Genomic DNA, 15,811 nt, shown 5'->3' with positions numbered 1-15,811 from the left:
ACGGGCAGGAAACAATATTTAACATCGTGGGAAAATGCAATTAGTACATCTGTTTGAAGTAACTTTCCTAAGCTGTTCAATGGAAATACTTGGAAACAGCAAACTGAAGAAAACTACTTTAACAGGAAATTGTACTAACCAACTTTATTTAAGAGTGCTCAGATACTACCAGGATGACATTTTAGAAATGCTTGTAATAAAGCAGTTCTCACAGGAGTTAGAGATGGAAAAAGGCTATTAAAGTCATTTACCACATGCTCTGTCAGAGCAGAATTTTTCCACCTTTGATAATTCCTTATTACAGCAATTCTAAAACATCACTCCAGTGTCAGCTTGGCAGCATAACACGTGAATAAGTATTTCATGAGTTAAGTTATACCAGTAATTAACAATATACCACATTGGATAGTAGTATATGCAGACCTGAATACTTCTACCAGCTAGAAAAGTACTTATGTCTATGTACACAGTTCTTTGCTCACTAGAATTAACTGAAGAACATGACAGGCGTAAACAGTTACCTTTTCAAAGTGATGAATGGCAAGCCAAATTTCTCCTTGAGCATTGAAAACACACCCAAGATTACTCCATGCTACTGCAAAGTTTGGCTGAGTCTCAATTGCTTTCAAGTAACAGGCCTTGAAACAGTTAAGAAGAAAGATAGAGAGGAAGGGGAATATTTGTAAAAAGAAAAACGAGAAAAAAAAACAATCGTCAGTATTCCTTCTCTAACCAGCCAAAAGTGATCCTGCAGTATAGGCTAGCTTGCGCCAAAACTAATGCACTGTAAACAGCTGGCTGATCCTGCGCCAGCGCAAACCAAAACCTAAGTGCAAACCCACCATTTTTCAGTTATGCTGATCTTTAGGTAATATGCCTTCAGAAACCAATTCACCTGTTAGTACAGAACTGAGGATTTTGCTTCTAAATCATTTCTAGTTCTGACTTGTCCGTCACATCTAGGAGTCAAGAATTTACTCCATAAAGCAACTGGTTTCCCTTGGATAAAAAGGTCTTAAGTCAGGAAAAATGTATATGACTTTAAAAGTACTCTGAAGATATGGATATAAAATGTTTTTAAAAAAAAATCTAGAAGAAAACTATTGAAAATGGCATTAACATTTTTGAAGGCTTACCTGTTCTTTCCCCTGAGTCAGAAGTTACATGCAAGTTGTATTTTATTCTGCTATTTCTACTCACAACTCCTCCCTCTTGAATATATTTTGACTGAGTTATCGCAGCTTCAAAACCTCAAATAACAGAATTGCATGAAGGTTTAGGTCCCTGTAATGCAAGCGCAAGAAGTCGCTGGCGCATCCTAACAGCACGCCGCCACGCTATCGCTGCAAATTGCTGTGCTACGTAGAATGCCCCAAGATAGAGTGAACGGCCAACCAGAATCATTAATCTACCAGACAGGCCCATGTAGAAACTTCCATGTTAAATTTGACATCTGGACTAAATGAACAGTGACCCGATTTTATCTAAAGGAGTATGGCATGGAGCTCAGACAGCCGCCCAATCAGAGATTAATCATCTAGTCAACCGTTCACAAGGGCTTACTCGCACGCAATGCGCGTTACCGCTGCGCAGCCTTTGCGCTACTGCAGGATCACAGCGCATCATCAGAAGAGCAGAACGCTGCAATCCAAACAAAGAAGAAAAAAAGGAAAAAATGAACAACCAGAAGAGTTAGAAGATTTTACTATAAACTATTTCCAATTATTATTTCTTTTTTTTTTTAAATATCTTAATTTACTTTTACTTTATTTCTTTGAAAGAATTGTGGCTAGTAGTATAAAACATTCTCTTACATTACTTGCTTGTAAATAAAATATTTTAAGCTGTTTCTGAAGCCACAAGACAGAAGATTCAGGCATGGAGGCAAATGGTTTTGCTGTGGCAGTTACAAACCCGTTACCATATTTCTCATCATGTGACTTTTCGGTGCGTTCCTTGCTGGAAGAGGAGGAGGAGGTGTGTGTCTGCCCTAGATCCAGGCCTCGAGCTCCCTTCAGCGAGGCACCTTACGCATGGAATAGGAGGTTTCACCCACCTGAAACCTTCTAAATACAATATCAGTGGTGAAAAACCAAAAACAAGAGAGAAAATAAAACAAGATCATTAGTAAAAGTTCAACAAAGCAATTGAAATTCTCTGGATATGTCTAACATGGGAATGAGAACAATCTGTAACATAGGAGTCATGCAGAAGGGAGAGGGTTAATCAGGGCTATTGCATACAGCAGGGACTTTTTTTTTTTGGGAAGAAAGGCTCTGAAATGTCTACCAAGAAATTAAGTTTTGGTTCAAACTGTAAGGAATTTGCTGGCTTGATCTTTCAAATGCACTGATAACCAAAGAAATACATTGCAATTTACTCAAGATATTTTTCTTGCTCAGTGAGTTCTCAGAAAAAACAGAACAACTTTCAGACTAGGTGTCTCCAGAGCTCTGAAACAAAGAGGTCAGCAACCTAAGGCAGGCGCAGTGTCTTGGCCTATACCAGTCACACTAAAGCTGCAGTGAAGTGCAATGCATGTTAGCTGTCCACTTGGTGGGCTGAGAACCAAGCGTCTCAAAGACATTTATAATTGGTGAACTACTATTTCAGAATCTGTTCAGCTCAGATCTGACCAACTGTGAATTATGCTGGTCTAGACAAGTATGCATCCGAGTTGTCAGAAAAAAATATGAACAATGCACTTTGAAGTGGCACTCCCCCTACCCCATAATAGATGGTGCTAAAAGAAATATCCCTCCCCAGATGGTGCTGCAGCCAAACAGACAGCTACACTGTTCATACACTCCACTTGTTAGCATGCGCGTGGGGCTTGGAGTGACAGACGTGGAGTCCAAAGTCACTCTGGTTTCTCCACACTCCTCACCCCTGCAGCGCGGACGCGTAAGGTGGCTTGTAACAAGACCATTTTGTTTTGCAATCAAAGTTTTAAATATGTCAAGAGCTTTAAAACCCATCTTGGTATTCAAATTCTCAGTTTGGGAAACACAGACTGCTAGAAGCCACCTTTCCACTTTAGCAAGTTTTCTTTCAATCAGTTCATTTCCCAAACAAACCAGCTTTGTCCTTCTGATGCTTTATTTTGGGGGAAGACATGGAAGCACAAGTTTAGGGGATGATGATAGTTTATTAGCCTTTCTTCCACTATAAAGGTGAGGGGAAAGGTTAAAGAATAAAATCTTTAAAAGCCAATATTACAGAGTAACATTTGGATAAGGTTCTTCTCCACTTACAAGCTGCAAAGGACTTTAGAAGAGCAGCATTTTCAATAGCACCTGCATTGTACAGGAATCTCGAGCTAAATCACAGGCTCTCTGCTTGGCACCAGCAGGCAAGCCTCAGATTTGAAGGAATGTTATTTATTTCCAGATAAGATCATGGTGAAGGCCCTGCCCAAGACTTCAGAATGATATCAGATAGTCTAGTTCAGCAGAAAGACTCAGTAATGTTCCGTTTCTTGTTTTAAACCAACATTTAACATAGACGTGCCACATCTTGCCCTGCAACTACGCTGGGGCAATTCAGTGCCTTCAGTTTTCAGCAGTTTCTCAGATTGTTTGCAGATCAACGCAGATTTGAAGACTTGGTGAAAAGTTCAAGTTTTCAAAACATTGACGTTTAAATGTATTCTACTGAACACCTACCTTGGCTTCTTCCAAGCGACCCAGGGCTTTGAGCAGGTTCCCCAGGTCACTACGAACACAGTACAAGTCCTGAAAATCAAAGTCATGTTATCAGCAGCTGCACTTGGGAGTGAAGAGACCTCAAAGCTCTTCAGAGAGATCTTATGAAAGTGCTTAGACTTCTCTAATCCCCAAGTGCTCATTGTTTTCTATTGTACCGTTCAAGACCCTTCGTAACCAACTAGATGAAGTCTAATGACTTTGCTAGACCTAAAATCTTTGATGTAGTGCGTAATCAAACTGTTAAACAGTAATATGGTGATTCCTATAAAGAGAAGCACCCAATTAATCCAATTCATAATAATGGAAAAACACCAACAGCAAACAAAGAAAATAAGTTTTTAGGTCTCATTTTTGTATGAGGGTCACAATTCTTTTGAGCAGTAGTGAAAATAATTTTGGGAGAAACTGTATCATAAAAATCTACCTTAGTTCTCAAGCGCATCACCCTAATCGTACCTTCATAATTATCTGTGCTTTGTTCAGATTCTGTTGTGATGGGACCTTAAGTACCTAGACAGAAAGTAACCCTGCCTCCAAGGCAGCGTTTATTTTCCACTTTTGTTCATTTGGTAGTTTGTCCCATTTCACCTGCTTCACTGACCCTATTTTATCATTTTCTTACTTTCACCGTAACCAGAGCCAGGACTCAGAACTAAAGTATAAAATTGGCAGCAAATGGGAGGACCAGGAGAGGAAGGCACCTCCAGTGTCTACTCCCCAGAAAGATACACATTTTAAACTTGTTTTACATTGAGAACACCACATTTGTATAAGAAAACAATAGTACAGTATTCCTGAACAGCGCACAAGCTGACTGTTCTGCAATGAGGAAAGCTAAACCTAACGGAATTTTTTACCAGAGGTTATTTTTATCAAATAAAATAATGGTTTTTAACCACCCCAGCAAAAAGCCAGTTAGAAAATGCCTTACACTTGGACTATTTTAAAAACAGTTTCATTAATACACACCACATTACACTTAGTTTTAGTTACATATTCAAATCGTGGTTACACAAGACAATATATGTGGATTAATTTACAGACGTACAAATAAAGTAAAACTGAGTGGGTATAATACTAATATATGTATTTATAATAACTGATCAGAATATCTGCATACATTTTGCTTCAGTACTCTCTCAGGGAATTTATACATGTCATGACTCATTTCAGTTTTCAATATTATATACACAAAAGTCAAAAACATTTGATCATATGAAAACAAAAATGCAGAGTTGTAGGCCTGAAGCACTAAGCAATCAGAAGCATGCACAGTTGCAGACTACCAGTCCAGGTCCTATTGGCCATGCAGCATAATACAGCAGAAAACTAACTCCGAACCTACTCCTCAGTTCTGAAGGGATGTATCTAAAGTTTGAAATTATTTGTTCTACGCTTGCTGAACTTCTGGATACTAACAATTATTTTTCGCAGATTCCTGGTTTAAACCAGTATTTACCAGGGCCCTGTCCTAAATTAGTTTTTCCCCAGGGAAACTGACAACCCTGATCCAGTAACTAATTGTCCCACTGCAGTCAGCAGGGCTGTGTAAAGTATTTGGAGAGCACAATGCAGACCAGAGGTCAGCTCAGGCCTAATTTTAAACCCTGAAACGAACCTGAAGCAAGCACAACCCAATGCAAATCCCACCTGAGTGTGTTGAGGCATTTATAGAACTGACCCAAACATGACCCTTTCCCCCCTAACTCCTGTCAGCATGGTCTCCTCGTCCTTGGGGTTTGGCCTGGTAGGGGTTTCCTACTCCCCTTGCCCACGGAGTTAACATGACAGCTGCTGCATGCCCTGCTCCTGCTGGCTACCATGGCCTCACTGTACTGTGCATGATGTGGCGTGAGAAGTGCTACAGTATTACTCCACAGAGAGATTGTAGTGGCCAGCAGGAGAGGGGTCTGCAGCCACTGCCACACTGACTGCATGGGTAAGTGGTGACACAGCCAACAGGTGACAGACCTGACCCGAACCCCACAACTGTATTCTGATTCTGTCAGGTTCAGGTCAGGTTGCAAGGCTCTACTGAAGACTAAAAAGATACTGAACATCTTGGCATTAGGTATATGACAAAGTCACTAAAGCAGATGATCCCATCCAAGGGAAACACTGAAATATTAAATATTAATCTTTTTTGCATCTTGTTAATCCATAGTATGGATTTATCAGTATTTAACAACTTTCAGGTTTATATTTTGCCATATGATTTAAAAACTTTAAAAGAAGTTAGTGACAGTACAGCATTCCCTAATTCTCAATCCAGAGATCAATTTTTCCCTACTCTCTTCCTTCTCACAGAATTTCTCATGTAAGTCAAAGGCATCAATAGCACATCACCTATTAGAAAAATCTAAAAACATTCATAGATTCCAAAGCCATAAGGGACGACTGTGATCTAGTCTGACCTACTGTATAACACAGGCCACAGAATTTCCCCAAATTAGCATATCTTTTAGAACGTCAATCTTGATTTAAAGATTGCTGGCAATGGGAAATTTACCATAACCCTTGGTAAACTGTTTCAATGGTTAATTACCCTTGCTATTAAAAATGTATGCCTTTTTCCCAGTTAGAATTTCTTCAGCTTCCAGCCACCAGATCACGTTATACCTTTTTCTGCTAGACTGAATAACCTATTATCAAGTATCAGCTCCCCATGTAGGTACTTATAGACTAAGGCTTGGTGTACACTACCAACTTATGTCAGTATAACTACATCCCTCAGGCGTGTGGAAAAATCATACCTCAAGCAATGTAGTTATACTGACCTACCCGCCAGAGTAGACAGTGCTATGTTGGCAGGAGAGCATCTCCCACTGACATAGCTACCACCTCCTGGGGAGGTGGATTAACTACACCGATGGGAGAATTCTCTTCCTTCGGAGTAGAGCATCTTCATTAAAGCACTACAGCTGCGCCAATGCAGTGTTTTAAGTGTACACAAACCCTAATCAAGCTGCCCCTTAATCTTCTTTGTTAAGCTAAACAGGTTGAGTTCCCTGAGTCTGCCACTATAAGGCATGTTTTCTAATCCTTTATTCACTCTCCTGGCTCTTCTCTGAACCCTCTTCAATTTATCAACATCCTTGAATTTTGGACACAGGAATCAGGTATTCTGGCAGCAGTCTCACTAGTGTCAATTACAGAAGTAAAATAATCTTTTTACTCCTACTCGAGATTCTCCTGTTTATGCAGCTAAGAACTGAAATAGCCCTTGCGGCAACAGGATTGCCCTGGGAGCTCACATTCAGCTGATTATTCACCACGACTCCCAGATCTTTTTCAGAGTCACTGCTTGGGAAATTTCCTTTATTAACACAATTATAGAGATAAGTATATAAGAAGCAGTCATAGAACATTCTCAGAAAAACTTTTTTTTACAGACAAGCAAAGAGTGTCATGCCTTTTAAAACCTGTAAAAAGAATGTTAATTGTAAAAAATCTGACACTAGAAACATGGTCAGCGGTTCTCAAACTGTGGGTCGGGAACCCCAAAGTGTGTCACGACTCCGTTTTAATGGGTCACCAGGTTGGCGTTAGACCTGCTGGAGCCCAGGATCGAAGCCAAAGCCCAACCCCCATCGCCCAGGGCTGAAGCCCAAGGGCTTTGGCCCGGGGTGGCAGGGCCTGGGCTTCGGCCCCCCCAGCCCGGGGTCATGTAGTAATTTTTGTTGTCAGAAGCTGGTCACGGTGCAATGAAGCCTGAGAACCCCTGCACTAAGTCTATGGTTAGGGTTTCACCACCAGCCTTAACTCTTCAAATCATCATGTAAACCAAAGACTTCTCTATCTGTACTGAAGCAGCAGTGTGCTTGATGGTGGGGTATAACATGGAGCTCTATGAACAGAGTGTTACTTACAGGATTGTACTGAAGGGCAGAAACATAGGCTTGTACTGCCCCTTCCATATCACCCGCAGCTACCAGTGCAGCAGCCAGATTAATATATCCATCAATGAAATCTGGTTTGAGGCGTAGCGCATGCCTATAATGCTCAATAGCTTCTTGCAGCTGCCCACGTTCCTTGTACACATTTCCTAGATTCGAGTAGGCTTCGGCCAACAATGGATTCTGTTTAATAGCCAAAGTGCTGAAGTGAGCGGACCTGGAGAAAATCAGACAAGTTAATACAAACAACTTTGCCAACGGGGAGGTTTACAGGCAAGCCTATGGCCAGAATTACTCGTACAATCTCAAGTCAGTCAACTATATAACCAACTAACCATCCTTGCAAAACCACCCTGCAAGGTTTATCTGCCCAGGCACAAAAATCTACTATTCCAACTTTACAATATTTTACATGCTTATTCAAGACAGATTACTTGTCAGAGGTAAGTACAATTTTGCAAAGCTTCTAGCCTAAGCTCACACTGATGGATCAAAAACACCGCAAAAAACTTCTATTCACACGTTTCAACGGTTTCAGGATTTGGCATGCCTTCCGATCAACTTACACACATGTTTTTTCTGACTCTTTTCAATAGACAGAGTACCAGGAAGGGGTGATGTAGAAACTTTTTGTTCCCTAAACTTGGGAAATATTACACTTGATCTAAACCACATAAAATATCCCAAGGCACTATGGTGAGGAGATGCTTGTAGCAATAATTCTAAACACACCATTTAATTAGTTACACATCCAATAACTAGAACAGTTAACAAGCTTTTAAACATTTGAGGTATAGTAGAAAGTAAGATGAATGAAGGTAAAAGTACACCAGTGAGTCAACTTTGAGACTAATAAAATTTCACAAAGATTGCAAAGAGAGGAACATATTTCAGGGATAAACAATATGTGATGGAGCCTAACAGCTAGTGTCCAAGTGGCACCAGAAGAAACAATGAATAACGTAGAAGTGCCTTTGAGTGCACCTAGTACATACAGTTGATGCTGATTTGTCCATTTATGGCATTAAGAGAAGTTATCCCTGTCACAAGTTTAACCAACTTAAGCTATTTAGAGGAATGTGTGCATCTCTCTATTCTTCAATTCGGTTACTTTGAGCACAAAACCCAAAGCTCTGAGGAGGCTTAATAAAAGCAAACACACTTTCATGTGTTTTGCACGAAGATTGTCATTACAGAGGCTCCCATTCCCAAGTTGGTAGAGGGTTTCATGGAGCATAATTTACTAACCTTGGATACCACCTCTACAGAAAGTGGTAAAAAAGCCCAGAAGAGATATTAGACACTACCTTGGAGTTGCCTGGGATGCTATTCACCATAACCAAAGCCAAAAACGGAAAAATAATCTATGGCTACTGCTCTGATCTTCTCTGTTGTCAGTCAAGTAGTGACTCAAATATCAGTTAAATAACAAAATTAACTAAAATTATAACAAAGTTTCTCATAGCTGCAGACAGCATTAATAGATTCTTTTTTTCAGACTAGAAGTGTTAACGAAACCAAGAGTAGAAATGGACATTCCAAATCTCTTACCTGTCCAGTCTGCGACACTGGAAGTGAATGGATGATAGTAATAAAAGAACGCCAGTGTTATCAGGCTCTTGTCTCCAAAGCTGCATGCAGTGTCTCTCTGCTGCTTCAAAGTCTCCTGCCTGATATTCACGATGAGCCAACTCCGCTAACCCTTGGAAGGAAAGCATACGTTTCGTTGGTTCTGGAGAATCACCAAAACATTTAGGGGGGAAAACAAAAAGTTAGAAAATGGAAACAAAAAGTTGTAAAAATATGGTGTGTAAAATTAAAGGATGAAAATGCTTGAAACTACGTAAAGCACTAGAGTGTCTGGCATTTTAAACTCCTAAATCCTCATTTCAACATTCTTTTATAAATTAATGCTAGAGATGTTATATGTTTACTTTACAATGGTCTTTTTTCAGTCAGGGTTGGGAAATATATTCAGTAAGAATTTATAATCAATATATTAAAAGCTGTTTATTTTCAGAAATTCACCAGTCATTACTCCCTGCTTCTCTTTTCATGACATACAAAACTATCAAACTAAATAACGTAAGATACAACCACTGAGTTTTTAAAACTGAATTAGAGACTTCACACTGAAATTCTATTTGAAGAGACTTCTGCTGCAATATTGTATTTCCTGTCCTTAATACCTCAGCATGAAAACAGGTTGAATCTGTTTGCTTATTCCCCCCACCTGAAGCTAGAACCTGCTCATAATATTATAATCCATTGCTCTAGTAAGTATTGGGTGGGAAAAAGCAAGAACAGTAGCATTCTTAAAAATAAAGATACAGGTTTCATGCAAAAAACAAACAAACAAACAAAAAAAAACAAAAAACCCCACAACCCTCAAGAAATAAAAGAAAGGGAACACAAGGACTTTTGCTACATATGCAGACTTGTTTTGCATTAGAACTTGTTTCAAAGTTTTCATATGGTGCCAGCAAGTCTCAAATGGTATTTCCCTTGCCCTCACACACTGCTTATCTCATCTATGCTGAACAAAAACAAAACACCACCACCACCACAACCATCCAGAGGGTGGCTTGGCTAACAGAGCATGCTGTAATTAAAGACTATATTCTCCTAGCCCTTTAAGGAATGGGTCATTAGGAAGGCTTGGGGGGCAAGGTTGTTAAGCAGAGGGAGTTAATTTTGAATGTCTAGTTGGATTAGGAACAGGAGTTTTATGTGTTTGATAAAACTTGAATATTTTTGTTGTATATATGCATATTTTAATGGTTTAAATAAAACAGCACCTTTCTGAGACAAAGATCGTGCAATCCTACTTCCCAAATGCAAATCACAGCTACCTGGCATGGAAAATGAACGATTAGGCTGAAGCACAGGTATACTACTACTAAGCAGGGCTTGAAAAATCCATTTGTCCCAGAGAACAGGTAAGTCGCCCTGCACCAAGGTCTGTCTGAACATTTTGTACCACCGATTGTTACTTGTAACACTGAAGATTACTGTAAATGAAAGACCAGTGAAAGACTTCTATTTTTCCAATTATTGTGAATGTATTTTTACCAGACCCTTGTGCAGCCAGTTTCGCAGAGAAACATTTCCCACCATAACCTGGTTGATCTTTTTTTTATTAAATGCAAAACCCATGTACAGTGAATCCTCTGTTATACTAGGGACCTGAAACAGATCTAATTTACCAGAGAAGCATATAGATACTACAGAAATCCCTGGAAGTCAGTTTCCTCTGGTTGTAAGAATCTAAAAAGTATACTTCTGTGTGAAAAGTAGGAAATTATGAAAAAAAGAAAGAAAAAGGTCAAGGGAATCTGAAGCTACTTATTCAGTTTTTTAATTCACTCTTTTCAAATTGATGGTATCCCTTCAATCTTTCATTTAAAAATGAATCTTTCCAGTGCTGATTGTAGAGAGAAACTCCGTTCATGTTCGGAAGGCTAAGCTGATTCAGTGTTCTCTTTCAAGGAAAGACAGACAGCTCTAGCATGTCTCCTACTGTTCATAGCTTTGACATGCTGCCCTAGGGTGGAATTAGCAACACTCTGGTCAGGTTCATAAACTATGAATCCCTCAAGTTTTACCACACAGCTTGGGAAAGCTCCCAAGAGAGGCTAGCTCAAGTTATTCGCAGACAAACCTCCAAAATAGGCTGAAAGAATAAGTGGTGCTTCCAATTTTTAGACCTACTAGTCACAGGCTATGAAAGCTGGACTCTTCTTCGGGAATCTAAGGACACCACCATTCCCAGGAACTTGATCTGGTGGAGGACTAGGCAACTCACCAGAGGATGGCCTAGACTAGTGATTTTCAAACTATGGGTCGTGACCCAGTACTGGGTCACGGAATGTAAGGCACTGGGTCGCGGTGGCTGTGGTCCCATTGGTGGCGCTGCCCAGCTAAGAAAAGCTAGTCCCTACCTGTTCTGATACCGTGCTGCGCCCCATAAGCGGCCAGCAGCAGGTCTGGCTCCTAGGTGTGGGGGGGCTGCATGGGGCTGCACATCCCCCTGAGCACTGGCTCCACACTCCCATTGCCCGGGAGCTGGGAGGGCCGGTGCCTGTGGGCGAGAGCCACCTAGTAACCGGATCTGCTGCTGGCTGCTTTCAGGAGTAAGAGGTTTGCGGTGCCAAGACAGGCAGGAAGTCTGCCGCTGCACCGCTGACTGGGCACCGCCAGAGCTAAGCCCGCACCCCAACCCCCTGCCCTGAGCTCCCCCAACCCAGAGCCCCCTCCTGCACCCTAAAACCCTCATCCCCAACCCAGAACCTACACCCTCAGCCCAGAGCCCTGACCCCTTCCTGCACCCTAACCCCCTGCCCCAGCCCAGAGCCCCCTCGCACACCCTGAACCCCTCATACCCAGCCCTCACCCCTGCACCCCAACCCTCTATCCCAGCCCTGAGCCCCTCCCACACCCCAACCCCCTAATCCCCAGCTCCACTGGGTTGCAGGCATCAACAATTTTCTTCAACTGGGTCACCAGAAAAAAAGTTTGAAAACCACTGGCCTAGACCACACTGTTAAGTACCCAGTTCCCATTGGTGCTACCGCTGGTTCAGTTTTAGTCCTTCAAATAGCTTGTGCCTGGTAAAAAAAAAATTCCAATCTCTGCTGTTAAGTGTTCTACTACTACTGAAGTTGCAAAGACAAAGGAAGCTAAAAGGAGGAAATCAATTGCTATGTACTACTACCCTTAACTCAAGATGGAAATGTTGAAATGAGATTTACAATTGTGAAACTAAAGGTAATCTGTTTTATTTGTTTGCTTTGAAACTTAAGATACGCGCCTCCCCCCCCCCCCCCAACCCCATCTGCCAAAACACAAACATCTAAGTTTCATGCTTAAAACTGGAGGGCAAGGTGGATAAAAATCAATTAAAAAAAAAAAAAGCAAGTTTTTTTTATTATTTTAATCGGATTTTTTTTTTGATAAAATGTTTTTGAGGGAAAAAACCTATCTAAAGATAGTTTTAATTAAGGTATCTTTGAGCTATAATGTATCTCATCATGGAATAGGGATTATAAATTCTAATTCTATAGCTTGAGACAATATATTCATGTAAGGTTAAGGAAAGTTTTGTGAAGGAGTTCCAACAGTTCATAGATTAGGGACCCAATCCTATGGGGTTCCACAGGCTTCTGCATAGATTATTTAGGTTAATCTTTCTATATAACCAATGGGACTCAGTGCTCAGTCTAGAAGATATCATCAGAGATGCTTAGTTTTGTAGTTCTCAAATTGGATTTGTCTCTCCAGAGATAACTGCAAGAATGTTTAGAAAGAAAGAAAGAAAGAAAAAGAAAGGTGAGAAATAACAGACGTCAACCTTATTCTCCCTCTGTAAATTTGTGTACACAGAGTCAATCCCTTACCTCTCTCTAAAAGAGCAAAGTTTCAAAAAGTTCAATGAATAGACGATTGTTGGGGGCGGAATAGATCCGGACAAGGAGAAGAAGTCTGGAGATAAACGTGAGAAGCAAGGGACATTTATATGCTTGTTTTATTATAATATTATATGCTTGCTGTTGAAGAAAAAAATCCAGAATACATAATGTTGTTGTTTTAGTTAACTAAAACAATTTAAATGTCTCTCTGGTGATGTTCTCCTCCTAATAGAGCATGGCAAGAAAATCCTCCAAATATTAATGATTAACCTATTGAATTGGAGATAGTTCACCTCCCAATGACTTCATAAATATCTGCTTCCATTACCTTTGGTAAATGAAATAACCAATCATTCATTTTCTGACAGAGCTGTAAAACTAATCGGAAAAGTTTTCAAAATAATACACTGTTTTAAAACTGTATAGTGTGTACCTTCTAAAAATGAAACCTACATCTCTATCTCTGAGTTGTAAAGAATATGTATTAAGTTTATAACAACCAACAAGAATGCACTTTTATGTAGAAATCCATGATTAAATCGAGCCTAGTGATTTAAATCAAATTCACCCTGCTGAACGGTGATAGATACAAGGAAGTGGCTCAGAGATGCTTTACTTTTGTCCAAAACTTGGGAGAATGGATTCTACTAACCTGAGGATCAGTGAAACACACCCTTAGATTTTCTTCGTTTGCCAAATCTTTCAAAAATGAGCGACATCCCAACTTCTCCCCACCAATTAAATTCAGGAGCACTAGTGCCAACCAACCACTTCACTCCTTTCTGTGAAATTTTGGAACTGGTCCTATTCGCAAGTATTGGGGGGGATGTGGGGTGGCCAGCTAGATCAGAGTCCAAAATGAAATCAGAGCTTTGCTCTTTAACACTTCTGATACATAAGAGACACCATTTATCCAACAAATGCACAGCCTTGCAATTAATACCTTCCTATAGAGTCCACTTCAAGTCAAACTAGTTCTGAAAGTAACAATGATAGTTAAGTAGATTCCAGAAGAGTTCTTCCTCAGGCACATACAGAACTCTGTAGCTATTATTTATATAGTCTAGTGTAAGTGCATTAATTCAAATGTTTTCTAAAGAGTACCTTACTTTATGAGAGATCTTGACCAAGAATAGTATGTGCCGTGACAATAAGTTAATGTTTGTCAAGTGCTCAGAAACAGCAATAACCAGCTTAGAAAACAAAGAAGAAAAAGCTACAAAAAGATGCCAAAAGCTAATTTTCTTGCAAAAGATTTGATCTTAACAGCAGATCTTAAAAGCATTTTCCTATTAAGCTGTCAATTTATGAAATAAAGTATTTGGTTCACTTCAACACATACTCCTGAAAGTACAGAAAGGAACTCCTAAAAAATGTAACTGGAACTAAGGGAATGAGGTAGGAGGAGAGGTCCAGGCATTTCCCAAGAAATATTTCTGGGTCCTATTTCATAAAGCCTTCACGCAAGTACAAACTAAATCATGGTTCTACAACACATCAAAAAATGCACACTCAGTGATGCTTTACAAGAAATTCAAGCTATGATGAAAACTGAAATATGAAAACAAAAAAGCCAAACAATGTGACTTAGAAAATAGAAATAAAAGTTAAAAAAAGTTTAGGCTGATGTGGCCCCCACAAACTGCAGTTTAAGACCTGCAATTTATACTATTTACCACAAGTTGTTACAGAAAGAACATAAAAGAAATTTAGTGTGACCAATTTGTATGATTTGCAGGATCAGCGAGCCACCTTGAGTTGCTGTGTGAAATATCTGGGGACTGCATTCTCCTATACACAATTACTGAACCTCAGACACAGGATTCTGGAAAATTCCACCTTTCAAATTGAATCATTTAGTATAAACTTCTCAGCTACTTGGTCACAAAACAGAAGAGGCAATATGCAAAAGGACAGAACTAAGTAAACTACAAGAACTAATCTTTTATGCTGACACTTTATAGGATTCATACATCAACAGAGTAGGATACAGAATACTTCCGTATTAGCTTGTGCTTCTCATCAGCGGAAAACCCTTCCCCCACTGCCAATGTACACACCTCAGTGCTTTTTTATTTTCGCTGATCTCTCTTGAAAACAACCACATTTGCCGTAATGGCTAAGAACCCCCAGAAAACTGAGCTCTGGAATTAAACTTCAATTCTCAATAGTATCAATATCCCAATCTGCCCACACAGACGAACCAAAGGACCAGTGGCAGCGGGACGCCTGCGGCGGCTGACTGGGGAGAAGGACCCCTTTACCCCATGGGGGAAGGGCACGCTCTGCGACCCCGGAACGGGAACTACCAGCAAACGGCCCTCCGCGAACAGCGGTCGCAGGGCCTGCAGCCCCCCTTGCCCGGCAGGGACCCCACCCCAGCACGGGGCCTGCAGCCCCCCTTGCCCGGCAGGGACCCCACCCCAAGGCCCTCCGGGGACACCGCAGCCCCCCTTGCCCGGCAGGGACCCCACCCCAAGGCCCTCCGGGGACACCGCAGCCCTAGCTGGGCGGTGACCTCAGGTCTCCCGCACCCCCACAGCGAGATGAGGCACGGCCTGCCCGGCCCCGCAGGCCCGGTACCTGTGCTGTCAGCCACGTTCCCCACAGAGGTCGCCATCAGGAGAGACGCCGGGCTGCGGCTGGGCGGGCGAGCCTCGAGCTGAAGCTCTGGGGCTCCCCGGGCGCGGAGAGACCCAATCAGGCGCGAACAAGCCACCGAGCAACAGCGTCCCGAGCTCCCCCTTCGCGCTAAGGCGGCGGCTCCAGAAATGGCGGCAGAGGCGGAGGAAGCTACACG

The 15,811-nt window shown here is 41.2% G+C and overlaps 1 protein-coding gene across 2 annotated transcripts in view; it reads right to left on the bottom strand.

Annotated features, from left to right (window-relative positions):
* Nucleotides 1-15,811, bottom strand: part of OGT (O-linked N-acetylglucosamine (GlcNAc) transferase) — a 79,733-nt gene extending 63,922 nt beyond the window's left edge. The window contains exons 1-5 of one of the 2 annotated variants that reach the window (XM_074962844.1): nt 15,595-15,811; nt 9,155-9,305; nt 7,577-7,820; nt 3,666-3,734; nt 522-638 (exon numbers count right to left, since the gene is read on the bottom strand). In XM_074962844.1, coding sequence (XP_074818945.1) covers nt 522-638; nt 3,666-3,734; nt 7,577-7,820; nt 9,155-9,305; nt 15,595-15,631 — 618 coding nt within the window. In that variant the 5' untranslated portion in view covers nt 15,632-15,811. Of the gene's footprint in view, nt 1-521; nt 639-3,665; nt 3,735-7,576; nt 7,821-9,154; nt 9,336-15,594 lie in introns of both variants that reach the window. The other variant, XM_074962845.1, reaches the window with a different exon arrangement.

The sequence above is a fragment of the Natator depressus genome, chromosome 9 (genome assembly GCF_965152275.1).
Source record: "Natator depressus isolate rNatDep1 chromosome 9, rNatDep2.hap1, whole genome shotgun sequence".
NCBI lineage: Eukaryota > Metazoa > Chordata > Testudines > Cheloniidae > Natator > Natator depressus.
Note: the sequence above shows the minus strand (reverse complement) of the source record. Positions and strands in the feature narration are given on the sequence as shown.